The sequence below is a fragment of the Salmo salar genome, chromosome ssa22 (assembly GCF_905237065.1).
Source record: "Salmo salar chromosome ssa22, Ssal_v3.1, whole genome shotgun sequence".
In the NCBI taxonomy this organism is placed as follows: domain Eukaryota; kingdom Metazoa; phylum Chordata; class Actinopteri; order Salmoniformes; family Salmonidae; genus Salmo; species Salmo salar.
Genome location: NC_059463.1, coordinates 10508690 through 10522852, shown reverse-complemented (window position 1 = coordinate 10522852; position 14163 = coordinate 10508690). Strand labels below are relative to the sequence as shown.

Sequence of the window (14163 nt, the reverse complement as noted above, 5' to 3'; positions counted from 1 at the left end):
AAATAAATACAGAACCTTACAATCTGAGCATACCCCCTTTCTGCCACAGAATCCAAGATAGTTACAGTATAGTTTAACAAGGAATGCATACAGAACTAGAACATAGAAGTTTGGTTAAGCAGCTTAGCCACCCTCCATTTAGTAGCTAGGAGGGTCCTGGACAAAGACCATGTCTGGACTGGGGAACGAAAATGGCTGGTCCGGTTAAGACCGGACCCAACCGGAGTGGGCGGAATCCAAAACCTCCCCAGTACCATCACGCTAGGAAACAACAGAGGCTACGCTCCGTCCACTACTTAGTGACCCAGACCCACCTCCCTTAGCCCTCCCCGCCCCTGATCTCACAAAGCAGCAAGCCAGCCAGCCTCAGTCCAGACCCCACGGACCCTCCAAACTGGACCCTACAAACCGCCTTCACCCCTCCAAGAACCACCAGGGCCACCGGGTAGTCAGTGGGGAGACATGGCAAGACCTGTGAACAACCAAGAACCTACTCAACAACACAAACAACCCACTAGAAGCCCTCGTCCTAATCTGTAATTAAATGATCAGACCTGGACCCCCCCAACAACCCATCATCATAACCCTCACAACACACTCCGAACAGAAGAACTTTCCTCAGACGGCTGTTCATGGTTGCCTCCCCACTAGGGAATCCATCTATAGACAGCACAAGCTACGTACAGAGAACTGCCCCCACGTTGGCGCTCGCACTGAAGACACCCACCAGCTGTTTGGGAGTGCCCCGTGGACAGGTGGGTGTGGGCCCTTTTTGCTCCCTCTGTCTTCCAGCATCCAGCCTTATCGCCGCACCGCTCCTCCTCCAACACTAGCCCAGACTGATGAACATACCCTCCATCACTCCCACCCTCTGATCCCTCTCCATCCATTTCCCCCTCCTCCCATTACACTTATCCCTCTCACCAGAATCAGGAACCAGTCATCACCAAATCAGAGGAAGGACCAAAGATCTAGACCTACGTGAGAAAGCCACATGGGAGTACCATCACTTCCAGTTGTGTCTGCTCACTACTCAGGTTGTCCTTCCTCCCCTCTACAGATCCAGCACCAGACCCAGCAACAGGACACCAGCAGAGACATGGAAGAGGGACCAAACACCAGACCTTCACCCATAGCGAGCTGACCACAGGGGAGTGCCACAATATTCTAGGACTCCCTTGGGTGTCTGCTTGCTCCCCAGGTTGTCCTTCCTCCCCTCTGCAGATCCAGTCCCAGCACCAACCCAGTTCCCAGCTTCCAGTGTCATCCCCTGCACCAAACCACCAGACGAGGCATGGAGGAGGGACAAAATATCTTCAGCCGAGCAGCCCACAGGAAAGCAGCCGACAGGGAAGTACCACCATTGACCTCTAGGTCTAAGGCTCCATTGTGTGTCTACTTGCTCCTCAGATTTTCCTTCTTCCCCTCTACAGATCCTGACCCAGCACCAGCCCCAGTTCCTGGTTACCGGTCCTGTTTTCCCCAGTCCCAGCACCACCCCCTGATACCCAACCCAGCCCAAACACCAACCCAGGTTTTCCCGGTCCCAGTCACAGCCCTAACACCAGCAACAACCCTGGACACAGCACAGCCCTAGCACTACACAGCTGATTCAAATAACCAACTCATCATCAAGCTTTGATTATTTAAATCAGCGGTGTAGGGCTAGGACAAAAAAAACGTGCACCCAGGGGGGGCCCTCAGGACCGAGTTTGGGAAACCCTGTGCTAAATGGCCAAAATTTATATGTGAAAATGAGCGACTGCAAAGCACACTGGGTATTGTCATTAGCCTTGTTTCGGGGCGGAACTCAAAATTTTACATTGGCATCCTTTGCAATTGTTTATTTTTACATATGCATTTATATTTAGTTCATTTAGCAGACACTCTTATCAACACCATAGTCCGATCAGACTTCTAATACCAATTTAGGGTGAAAGGGGGCCACAAAATTGTGAACCACTATAAAGAAATGGTATATAATTTTGAAAATACAAATTACAGCTTTCAAAAGTATCTTGTCACAAAATACATTGGAGTGTAGTTCAGCCCAGTGTAATACAAAACACTCAGACGTAATTCAAATTCAAATTTTAAATAAACGTAACAGAAATACTGCCCATCTGAGCATAGCTCAATAACCCAACTAAGTGACCCAAGTGCTGGGTCAAAAATAACCTGACATGTGTTCTGCCCGCTATTTACCCAGTGCTGGGTTGCTTTTTAAACCAGCATTTTTTTAGAGTGCAGGAGTCATGAGAGCCATTATGAGTTGCTTAATGGTTGGTTTGGTTCATTGTCCAGGAAATGTCACGTTGTGAGCGTGGAATCTGAGTTCTCAGGGCTCGTGTTTAAATGACATTTCAGAGCTCTCCCCACATCCCATTGGAAATGCTAGGGTGTGATAATATGCTGAGGGAGGCAGAGAACATCTATTTAGGTCTCCCTTGAGAAACCCTGTTTTTTTTTACAGTATGTTACCCTTGAGAGACAAAGAAGGCTGTGTGTCAGTCACACCCACAATGCAACCAATATCCAATATAGTTGCTAATATAACATTGGCTGTTTTTCCATGGGAAAAGATAGGACTTGGAACAAGGTCTTGGAAATTTGATCACATTTTGCTTGCTACAGGAATCTAGACTTATCAGCTTACTTTTACCAGAAGACAATACTTTGAGTCCAAAGTCGATAATACTGTACTTGGATGGAAAGAAACATCCATGGGGCAGAATACACAGTAAAACAAATCCATGTGAATTGATTCCTGCTTCTCAAAGTCCAAACAAATATATCTGTCTAAACTTTTTGAACCCAAGCTCTCCTGTACTATAACCTGGAGTCACAAAAGCGATAAACAGGAGCTGTATGTTTCCATGAGATGGACGGGGGGGCAGAGGGAGGAGGGACAGAGCAAGGAGAGGGGAGGACATGTCCAACGCTACAGACGGGGCCAGTGGCGTGGGGACTGGCAGGCGGGGCTATTCTGGGCTGTGGCCTTTCTGGGGCCTGTATGTGTCCACAGGGGCGGGGACAAGAGTTGGAGAATACTGGAGGATGGGAGGGAGGGGATAGTGTGGATCATGCCATGAGAAGTGTCACGTCACCACAGACCCTTACCCTGCCTCCTGCCCCACCCTGGCCCCTTATCCCCCCTCCCAGGCACAGCACCCTTCTTGAGGCAGGCAAGCTGGGGCTCTGGGCAAATAGCATTCCTGGCTGTCCCAGCTCTCTCCTACAAGCGAAGGTCGTGGCTATTTTCAACCCCCACCCTGGCTCCTTCCACAGTGTGGACTCTATGTGCAACCTAAAGGCTATAACTGGGACTGGGGAGCACGTTCTCTACAGGCTCTCTTGTTAAGCAAAGGGATGTCATATCACAACAAGCTGGCAGTGCTACTATCAACAGAGACCAACCAATAGCTAATGTGTGACTCCTACTGTGTCTGTGCTCATTGTGTCAGTGATTTGAAAGTCAGTGTGTCGTTTTGCAGTTTCCCGGGTTTTATGAGAAGAGTAAGGACATAAACACTAAGCCAAGTGGGGAACGGAGAGACAAGGAGACCGTTAAGAAGCATGGGCAGGATTTTACATTTTGGTACTTTAACAGATGCTCTTATCCGGAGCGACTTACAGTCATTATTACAGACATGTAGAGACGTGTAGAAAGCTAACAGTTTGACTTACAGGAAGAGGAGGATGCCAGTGTTGGCCATGGCATAGGCCAGTCCCAGGATTCCACTGCCCATGATAGCATTCCCCAGGTTGAACACAGACATGCCGAAAGACGTCTTTCCCTCAAACTAATCAAAAACAAATACAACAATCTCAGATTTAGTTAATTCAATAATTATGTATAGCTCAAAAGTTCAGATTTTCTTACATTTCAAAATTCATGTTCTTGTAAAGTGCAATGTGACAAGCCGAATGTGTCATTAGCATAGTGTCAGCTTCCCAAATGGCACCCCATTGACACCCTATTCTCTACCCAGCTAGCACAACATTTTCTGATAACCATATGTTTCTTAGAGCTTGGTGTGAGTGTGGTTGTCCTATGGTTGTTTTACATACAACCTTTCAAGAACGTTCTGGGATTGGTGTAGGATAGTTGCTTGGCCTTGGAACATTCTCAGCACATTTAAGGAACTTTACAAAAATAAAGTTATTGATCTTGGTATTTCATTACTTTATCAGAACTATTACTAAACGTTCAAACATGGTTACATTTAATTAAATTTGGGTAATGTTCTAGGAACATTCTCCAACTGGTTTGACATTGGGAATATTCTCTAATAGTTCAGAGAACGTTAAGAAACAATGTTCTCCTGTGGGAATTTCAATACTTCAGCATAACATTTTCTGCAGGTTTACTCATGGCTCTATCTAAAGTCATGTTCTCAGGACATTAAGAACCCTTTCCATGGGGTGGGGTGGCAGGTAGCCTAGTGGTTAGAGTGTTGGACTAGTAACTGTAAAGGTTGCTAGATCGAATCCCCGAGCTGACAAAGTAAAAATCTGGCGTTCTGCCCCTGAACAAGGCAGTTAACCCACTGTTCCTAGGCCGTCATTGAAAATAAAATATTGTTCTTAACTGACTTGCCTAGTTAAATAAAGGTAAAATAAAAACACAAGAAAACATTAGTAATGTGCAAAGAATGTTATTGAAAAAAATATATATTCTGTTCTCAGCTTCAACAAAACTATCCTCGACCTTGTTAAGTGAGTTCAGGTATGTTAGTCTTGCCCACTAATTGGCCACACCTAATGTTAATGAATGTTTGTTTCCTTTGAAATGGGGTCTGTTTTAATAGACTAAAACGAACAGTTTTGTACAAGTAAAAAAAAACATGGTATGCTAGTTTCATCCTGGTGGTACAGTGGACTAATTCCATGGATAGACAACAGAATATAGGTTTGAATCTTACTGATGCCGTGCCACAAGAAAAAATGTATGTGTTTGCATGACTAATGCCTAAGCAAATTAATTTCCATGTGTCCTATCTGTGCTTGGAGTTCAAGAATGTTGAAATCATTTTCTGCTTTACTGGTCAGGAAACGTATTGCTTCATTCCCAGAACCAAAGGGAAACTAAAAAGTTACGTTCCCACAACTTCCAAGGAACCAAATGTGCTAGCTGGGTACACTCTTAGAAAAAAGGGTTCCAAAAGGGTTCTTCGTCTTTCCCCATAGGAGAACCCTTTTGGGTTCAGGTAGAACCCTTTTGGTTTCCATGTACAACCCTCTGTAGAAAGGGTACTACATGGAACCAAAAAGGGTTCTTCCAAGGGTTATCCTATGGGCACAGACGAATAACCGTTTAAAGAGTAATTTTCATGTAAAAAAAATAAATAATAATAATCGAAAACCAGATGATTTAGGCTTAGTTTTAGTGAAACATGTAAATTCTTGTCTTAATTCTGACAGTTTGTTGCAAAAGTGATATATTTTGATATTTTAGTAGTTAATCTAGCTATTTTTTGGCCCTAGCGCAGGGGTATTCAACTCTTGCCACATGAGGTCTGGAGTCTGCTGGTTTTCTGTTCTACCTGATAATGAATTGCTCCCACCTGGAGTCCCAGGTCTAAATCAGTCCCTGATTAGAGGGCAACAATGAAAAAAAAGCAGTGCAACTGCCTTTGAGGTCCTGAGTTGAGTTAGAGGTCCCTAGCGGTTCAACTCTACCCTTGAAATCACCTTGAGAAGGTGCCTCTACGTCATCCCAAGTGAGGAATTCGGTATGAAATACACTCCCTTCTAGATGTGCTGGGCGGTACCATTGTAGGCTCATTACACCACCTCAGGGCTTACTGTAAAATCAGGTGACAGTGCTCCTCATTTGGCAATGGTCTTGGTAAGTGGAGTGTGGCCAATATATTCTACATGATGCTTCCTTGACTAGGCCACTGACGTTAAACAAAATTAAAAAAGCAGAAAGGCACATTTCTGCATATGTTTTTTGCTTACAGTTTCATGCACATCTATGCGCTTTAACAAAGAAAAAAATACATGTAGGCTATGAGCGACATCCATCATAACATGAAATAGATGACAATTGTGGCCATGTCAACTTGTCATATGGGCTCGACATAGGGAATAGGGTGCCATTTGGGAAACAGCCCAGTGAGTAATGTTTCAGTTGTGGCGATAGTAAAGTCAGTCACACTAACATCTGTGAAGTGCATGGGCTTCTTCCCATCTCCGTTGGGCAAAAACTCCTCACTCTCCAGGATGCCATCAGGATCATCAAACCTGGACGAAACAGAAAAGGACATTACAATTGATAGTCACTAAAATCTGCACCTTAAAATGAGGGACTCAAGCTACACAGGTAGAAGGGAGTTTCTTGTCAAAACAGTGACAACATGCTTCACTTAAAGGATTGTTTGTGTGGTAATGATGTTACATAGTCAGTGAGCCTACTAGATAGAGATTGTGTCCGTGTGACTGTATATCTGAAGTATAAACATACCTGGCATTTTGAGTACCATTTCTGTGTGGCAAACAAAGGATCCAAGGGAGGCGATGGGACAAAAAACAAGGCAAACATGCACTTAGGAACACAAACACCACTCGGGAAATCAGTTATATTGTCTGTTCAGACGTCATTCACGGCGTATAAACACTTCATACTCATTGCTGATGTCATACACTTAGCAAGGAGGACTGGGCGAGCAAAACACAATTTGCATGGTGGAAATAGATACAGGGTTTTAAGAGTTCTGTCTGTCAAATGGTGTCTGTATTAGAGGGTAAGTTACCCACTTTTGGATAGAATCATGTGGATGAATATCAGGGTTGAAATTAGAATTTCAGTTTATTTCCAGAATTGATTGAATTGAAAAAGGAATTGACAGCAACCCTGATGAATACAGGCTACTGTATTTTAGAAAAACACAGATGACATTTACAGACTGTTAAATGGGCTTTGGTTTCCATACTGGTAGGTAAATGATGACAACACATGACACATTCACAGTTTAACACAACACAGCACAAAACCCATTACTCTCTCCAGTCTATGGGCTGGGCACAACAGCGGGCTAAATGTCACCGCCCTTATGCAATAATAATATCAAAGCATCAGTTCAAAAACAATTGGAATGAAATTCATTGTATTGTATTGTATTGTTTCTGTGGTATAGAGGCACAAAGACAATCAGGTGAGTGTATAGAACTTTTCAGATGCTTATCAGACAGATATGCAAAGCCTTGATTCTGATTAGTTGTGGTTGTTGAACAATACAATTATGTGACAATAATGTAGAAGTACAGCAAAAAGAAACTCACGTGTCTAATTCCTCTGGCATGGTCTTCATAGGCACATACTTGTCATCTCCTAGGTTGTGACCTTTCCCATTGGGCGAGCATCCCAAGATGCTCATCTCTGATTGGGCCGGCTCCATAACTCTAAGCAGCAGTTATCCCAGAAGTCTGTTTGGCTCGTGTGGTATGTGTACACTGGGTGTGGTCCTCTCAGTCTGCTCCCTCAGATACTGTACCTAGAGGAGAGAGACAGAACGCATTTCATTGACACAGATCCCATAGCTACTCTTCTGTCTGTCTTCTTGTGTTTCTTCTGGATACAACCATTTGGGGACACTTGTGTGTGTTAATACTGCGTTTCTGTAAATACATCCAACTGACTTCCGCAATACACCTGAACAGCGAGTCTCCCTCTCTGCTAATGACTATCTGGCCACTCTTATTTACACAGTAAACCTTTCACTTCAACACCCAAGATATGACCTGTTTCAAACACTTCCTGCATACATTGGCTGTATTTACACAGGAAGCCCATTTCTCAGCTGCCCTTACAAATATTTGCTATGGTACTTTTATTTATACCATGGTACTATTATGGTACTTTCACATATACCATGGTATAGTCTGAATCATGGACATGTACCATGGTTTTAGTCTTGAAGTATGATGGTACTACCATGGTACTGCCATTGTACCTAAATATTACCAAGGCATTGCATTTATACCATGCAAAAATCTGAATCATGGAAATGTACCATGTTTTTAGCTTTAAAGTATGATGTTACTTCCATGAACCTATATAATACCATGGTATTGCATCATTTATACCATGGTATAGATGTGGATCATGGAAATACCATGGCTTTAACCTGCATTCTACATAATTTTTAAATCTATTTTTAATTTAACCTTTATTTAACTAGGCAAGTCAGTTAAGAACAAATTATTATTTACAATGACGGCCTGCCCCAGCCAAACCCTAACCCGGACGACGATGGGCTAATTGTGCACCGCACTATGGGACTCCCAATCACGGCCGGTTGTGATACAGCCTGGAATCAAACCAGGGTCTGTAGTGACACCTCTAGCACTGAGATGCAGTGCCTTAGACCGCTGGGCCACTCGGTAGCCCATGGTAACGCGCAGCTATGATAAATGGTACCAAAAATTATTATATGGTACCATCTTTATTAATTGTGGTTACCATGGTACAATGGCAGTATAATGCATTAAATAAATAAACCCACCAAGGTCAAAAGAGGTTAGTTGGTATTATACTGATGCATTTATATACCAGTATAGGCACGTTTCTGATAAGTGGCATTTCCTACCACTAGTTTGTCTGTAACATCAATGAAAAAGGAAATAGTTGCTGTCAAAAAGGGGTAATACTTACTGTATTAATAGTATTGTTTTTTGCTCATGTTTAAGTTCCCTGTATTGCCAACCAGAAATGTGTGAGAATGTGAAATAAACAGTATGGTAGCCTATGCTTTTCCACAGATTTAAGTATTTTGGTTTTTGTCCTCTGACGGAAGGAATAAATAGCATGAGTTTTCTCATCAAAATAATGTGCAGAACACATTACAGGCACCGCGAGCATATGTCAATTAAGGGAAAGGGCTGCTTTTATGATTGGACAGTGAGCATTCTAGGCGTTGTTCTTGGCCCCGTTTCACACTGGCTATTTTGGCAGTGTTTATGGGACTAATGCTGAAAAGTCAGTGCTCTGGAGCAGGGCCAGCTAGCCCTGGGCTAAGGATGGTGCTAGCTTACTTTAGAATGTGTAAGTATGAACACTCGCTTAGGAGGCTCTTAGACCTGGACTAATGTGGAGTGTGAACACGCCTAAGGAGTCATTTGAATGAGAGAGACAACTGAAAACTGAAGAGAGAAGCACCAGATAAAACTATTATTTAAAACCTTATCTTCACAGTAAGCAAGTTATAAAGCATAGGATATGAAACACCAAGTTAAGCAGAGTGATAATATATTATTGTCATTTTTTTAATGATGTTTTGATAGTTTAATTTATAAGAGTCCGTTAGCATAGAAGCTAACGTCAGCTAACGTTAGCTCCAGTCAAGCTAGCCTCTCATAGTCATGGCGACAGAGGACTCCAACAAAAGTTCACACAGAGAGTGTAAACAAAGGGAAACATTGTAACTTGCTGTTGTTAGGTATGACATGTTAAAAAACATGAGCTGGCACACACCCAGAAACATTTGTTTGTGTGGAGGTGCTGACTAACGGCGAATAAACTATAAACTATCAAAATAAAGAAAGTCGCACACTCCATATATAAACTCCCAGCAATTTAATGGGTATTTACCAACGTTTCGGCATCACTGTGCCTTCCTCAGGGTGATGTCATGAATACTTGAACCAGGTTATGTAGACAAACAGTGCAATTAGTGAAACCAATGACAATAGTGAGGGGTGTGTCATAATTATTAGGTTGATTAAAATGAATTAGTGAAACTGTTAAAAAAAATATATATATATAGTTTATGGCATATTAAATATATTACTCTATTGTTATCATATAGAAACATAATTGAATATTGTACATCATATTAGCATCAGCATACATTATTGTTTAATGCAATTTCACATAATTGTTTCGTATTTATTTTCGTATTTGTTACATGTAATCTTTTGGTTCAACCTTAATGTATAATGAGCATCATCAACAGGGAGAACATATTAGGTGTACGCTAATAAGCTGGAACAAGAACATATCAATTTATAAGACTTGTTCATAAAATAAAGATGTGTTCATAAAAAGGGCTTGAGATCAAAGCATCTCTTTATGATATAAGGTGATACCTTTTTAGAAATAGTTTTTAGGATGTTGGCTATTTAGAATTGTATTCGAGTAGCCTAGTCCGTTGAAGAGAGAGAGAGCCAACTGAAAACTGTATTGAAGAGAGAAGCGCCAGATAAACTCATTATTTTAAACCTTATCTTCAAGGTGTCAGACTCCTTTTATTATTCTCACCATACCCTATACGGTTCCCAAGGTGTAAGAGGGTACACTACACTACTAGACCATGTGCGTTCTTGTTTATCACTATGAGCTAAAGGGGTTTAAGAGGGTACTAGGCCTACGCTCAGTGGTGTAAAGTACTTAAGTCGTTTTTTTGGTTATCTGTACTTTACTGTACTATTTATTTTTTTCACAACTTTTTATTTTACTTCACTACATTCCTAAAGAAAATAATGTATGTTTTACTTCATACATTTTCCCTGACACCCAAAAATACTAGTTACATTTTGAATGCTTAGCAGGACAGGAAGATGGTCCAATTCACACACTTATCAAGAGAACATCCCTGGCATCTCTACTGCCTCTGATCTGACGGACTCACGAAACACAAATGCTTTGTTTGTAAATGAGTGTTGGAGTATGCCCCTGGCTATCCGAAAAAAATATATTAAAAAAAGATGGACTTTGAAATGGTTTATACTTTTACTTTTGATACTTAAGTATATTTTAGCAATTTCTTTACTTTTGATAATTGAGTATATTTAAACCCAAATACTTTTAGATTTTTACTCAAGTAGTATTTTACTGGATGACTTTCACTTTTACTTGAATCATTTTCTATTAAGGTATCTTTTCTTTTACCCAAGTATGACAATTGGGTACTTTTCCCACCACTGCCTACGCTTTGCCATTGCAGAGCGAGAAGTCAATGTTGCATTATGTGAGTACCATACTATGTTTTTGGTCACTTTACCTGAAAAATAGTGGGACACAGACAATCATGACAATACATTGGAAACAACTACCATGCTTTCATGTTGCAATACATGCTGCTAGTACAAAACCATGCTATTTTTTCATTGTACCACCCTGGTACATTTCTGTACCATTGTAGTACAATGGGAAAAATACAATGGTCCTATGTCTTTCTGGTCACTACCACGGTAGGAAAATACAAAAATATTGCTGCAAATACCATGGTATTTTCCTGTCATGGTAGTACAATGAAAAAAATACCATGGTACTATTGTGTTTTTTTGGTCACTAATGTGGCAAGAAAATACCTTGCTATTTGCAACATTACCATGGTATTTTCCTGCCCTGCAGTGACCAAAAAAACATTATAGCACCATTGTATTTTTTTCATTGTACTATCATGGTACGATTTTGTAAGGGTGATCACGAGGTTCAAACCAAACCCTCTGTTGAACAGTTAATCAAATGACTACCCAGGCTATTTACATTGACCCACTTTCTTATTTATTTATTTTACTTTATTTTTTGACTGTCTTGCACACTCCAACACACACACACACACACACACATACTACATACACTCACACACACAAAACACACACACACACGCGTATTGATGCTACACACACACACACACACACACACACACACACACACACACACACACACACACACACACACACACACACACACACACAACATATAAACACTTTCACTCTTCACATATGCTGCTGCTACTATGTTTATTATACTGAACCAAAATATTAATGTAAAGTGTTGGTCCCATGTTTCATGAGCTGAAATAAAAGACCCCAGAAATGTTCCATACGCACAAAAAGCTTATTACTCTCAAATCATTTTGTGCACAAACTTGTTTACATCCCTGTTAGTGAGCGTTTCTCCTTTGCCAAGATAATCCATCCACCTGACAGGTGTGGCATATCAAGACGCTGATTAAACAGCATGATCATTATACAGGTGCATGTTGCACTGGAGACAATAAAAGGCCACTCTAAAATGTGCAGTTTTGTCACATAACACAATGCCATAGATGTCTCAGGTTTTGAGCAAGTGTGCAATGGTCTGAGATGAGCCACCCAGACAGCTGATGTAATTGTGGGTTTGCACAAGAAAGAATTTCTGCACACAAAAAAAAAACATCTCAGGGAAGCTTATCTCGATGTCCTCACCAGGGTCTTGACCTGATTGCAGTTCGGCGTCGTAACCGACTTCATTGGGCAAATGCTCCCCTTCGATGGCCACTGGCACGCTGGAGAAGTGTGCTCTTCACAGATGAATCCCAGTTTCAACTGTACCAGGCAGATGACAGTATGCTGTTATGTGGGTGAGCGGTTTGCTGATATCAATGTTCTGAACAGAGTGCCCCATGGTGGCGGTGGGGTTATGGTATGGGCAGGCATAAGCTACGGACAACGAACACCACTGAATTTTATCGATGGCATTTTGAATGCACAGATATACTGTGACGATATTCCATTGTCGTGCCATTCATCCGCCGCCATCACCTCATGTTTCAGCATGATAATGCCAGGCCCAATGTTGCAAGGATCTGTAGACAATTCCTGGAAGCTGAAGATGTCCCAGTTTTTCTATGGCCTGCACACTCACCAGACATGTCACCCATTGAGCATGTTTGGGATGTTCTGGATCGACGTGTACAACAGCGTGTACCAGTTCCCGCCAATATCCAGCAACTTCGCACAGCTATTGAAAAAGAGTGGAACAACATTCCAAAGGCCACAATCAACAGCCTGATCAACTCTATGCGAAGGAGATGTGTCGTGCTCCATGAGCCAAATGGTGATCACACCAGATAGTGACTTGTTTTCTAATCCACACCCCTACCTTTTTTTAAAGTATCTGTGACCAACAGATGCATATCTGTATTCCCAGTTATGTGAAATCCATAGATTCGGGCTTAATTTATTTATTTCAATTGATTGATTTCCTAATATGAACTGTAACTCAGTAAAATCATTGAAATGGTTGCACGTTTCGTGTATATTTTTGATCAGTGGTATATATCCTGATTGCTTAGTCACTTTTACCCCTACCTACATGTAATTACCTCAACTACCTTGTACCTCTGCACATTGACTCGGTACTAGTACTCCTTGTATATAGCCTTGTTATTGTTATTTTATTGTGCTACTATTTCCTTTTTTATTCAGCAAATATTTGTCTTACTTAACTCTGCATTGTTGGGAATGGGCTCTTAAGTAAGCATTTCATGGTAAAGTCTACACCTGTTGTATTCAGGGCATGTGACCAATATCAATTATTTAATTATGTTCGGGAGTTATCTTTTCTACGATGATGGTGTAGTTACTCCCCACTGGGTTGCATGACCTCAGTGACACCGATTTACCCCATTTCCAATTTCCTCTGTGAGATCAGAGGCCCCGGAAGAGTCCGTTCCACAGACAATGGGCTGTTGTTGTTATCTAGCTGCTTCCTGGGTGAAGACAGCAGCCCCATTGTGTCACCACAACAAGTGTCACCCTGCCTGGCAGAGCATCTTTAGCCGCAGCTCTCCACACAGCTGGTAATGGATCACCCACCACCACTCCAGTTTAAAAGTGAACATCACAATATAGGATTAACTTAAGGAAACTGAGCCACCGTGAGGTTCATTGGAGACCTTGAATATCTCTCAGCAGCTTCGAAATGAAGAACATATGAGTAAAGGTTCAAATGTAACATCATTCGTTAATTCTGAAAGGTTGCAAAAGATCAATCTTTCATCTTTCCTCTCTGTCTTGGTGGGGTGCAGTGCTGCCTGGCAGGAGCTGGATCAAGCAGTGAGGAGATAGATCAAGGATTTATTCTATCAAAGGTTATTAAAGATCAGATGAGTCAGCAGAAGGCCAGCTGTATATGTTTTACATGTGTCTATTTAGGCCCCATTTTATCTCCATGGCCTTGGCTGATGATCTAGGACACTGGCAGACCACACTTTTTGGAAGACGTGAGATGGTCAGTTCAGGGTCAAAGAAAAGACACCCAATTTCCACTAGACAGATAAACACAGACAAAGAGCGAGACACACAGAAAATACACATGGACTGTGCCTATCCCCTTGTGGGTGAGAAATAATCTATGGAATGTGTAGTGCTAAGATCTCCCTCAATAAT

The 14163-nt window shown here is 41.8% G+C and overlaps 1 protein-coding gene across 2 annotated transcripts in view; it reads right to left on the bottom strand.

Moving 5' to 3' along the window:
* LOC106582752 (sodium-coupled neutral amino acid transporter 3) overlaps positions 1-14163 on the bottom strand; it is a 63246-nt gene that overhangs the window by 22768 nt on the left and 26315 nt on the right. The window contains exons 2-5 of one of the 2 annotated variants that reach the window (XM_014166140.2): positions 7288-7499; positions 6470-6490; positions 6168-6249; positions 3688-3803 (exon numbers count right to left, since the gene is read on the bottom strand). In XM_014166140.2, coding sequence (XP_014021615.1) covers positions 3688-3803; positions 6168-6249; positions 6470-6490; positions 7288-7403 — 335 coding nt within the window. In that variant the 5' untranslated portion in view covers positions 7404-7499. The remainder of the gene's footprint in view (positions 1-3687; positions 3804-6167; positions 6250-6469; positions 6491-7287; positions 7500-14163) is intronic. The other variant, XM_014166141.2, reaches the window with a different exon arrangement.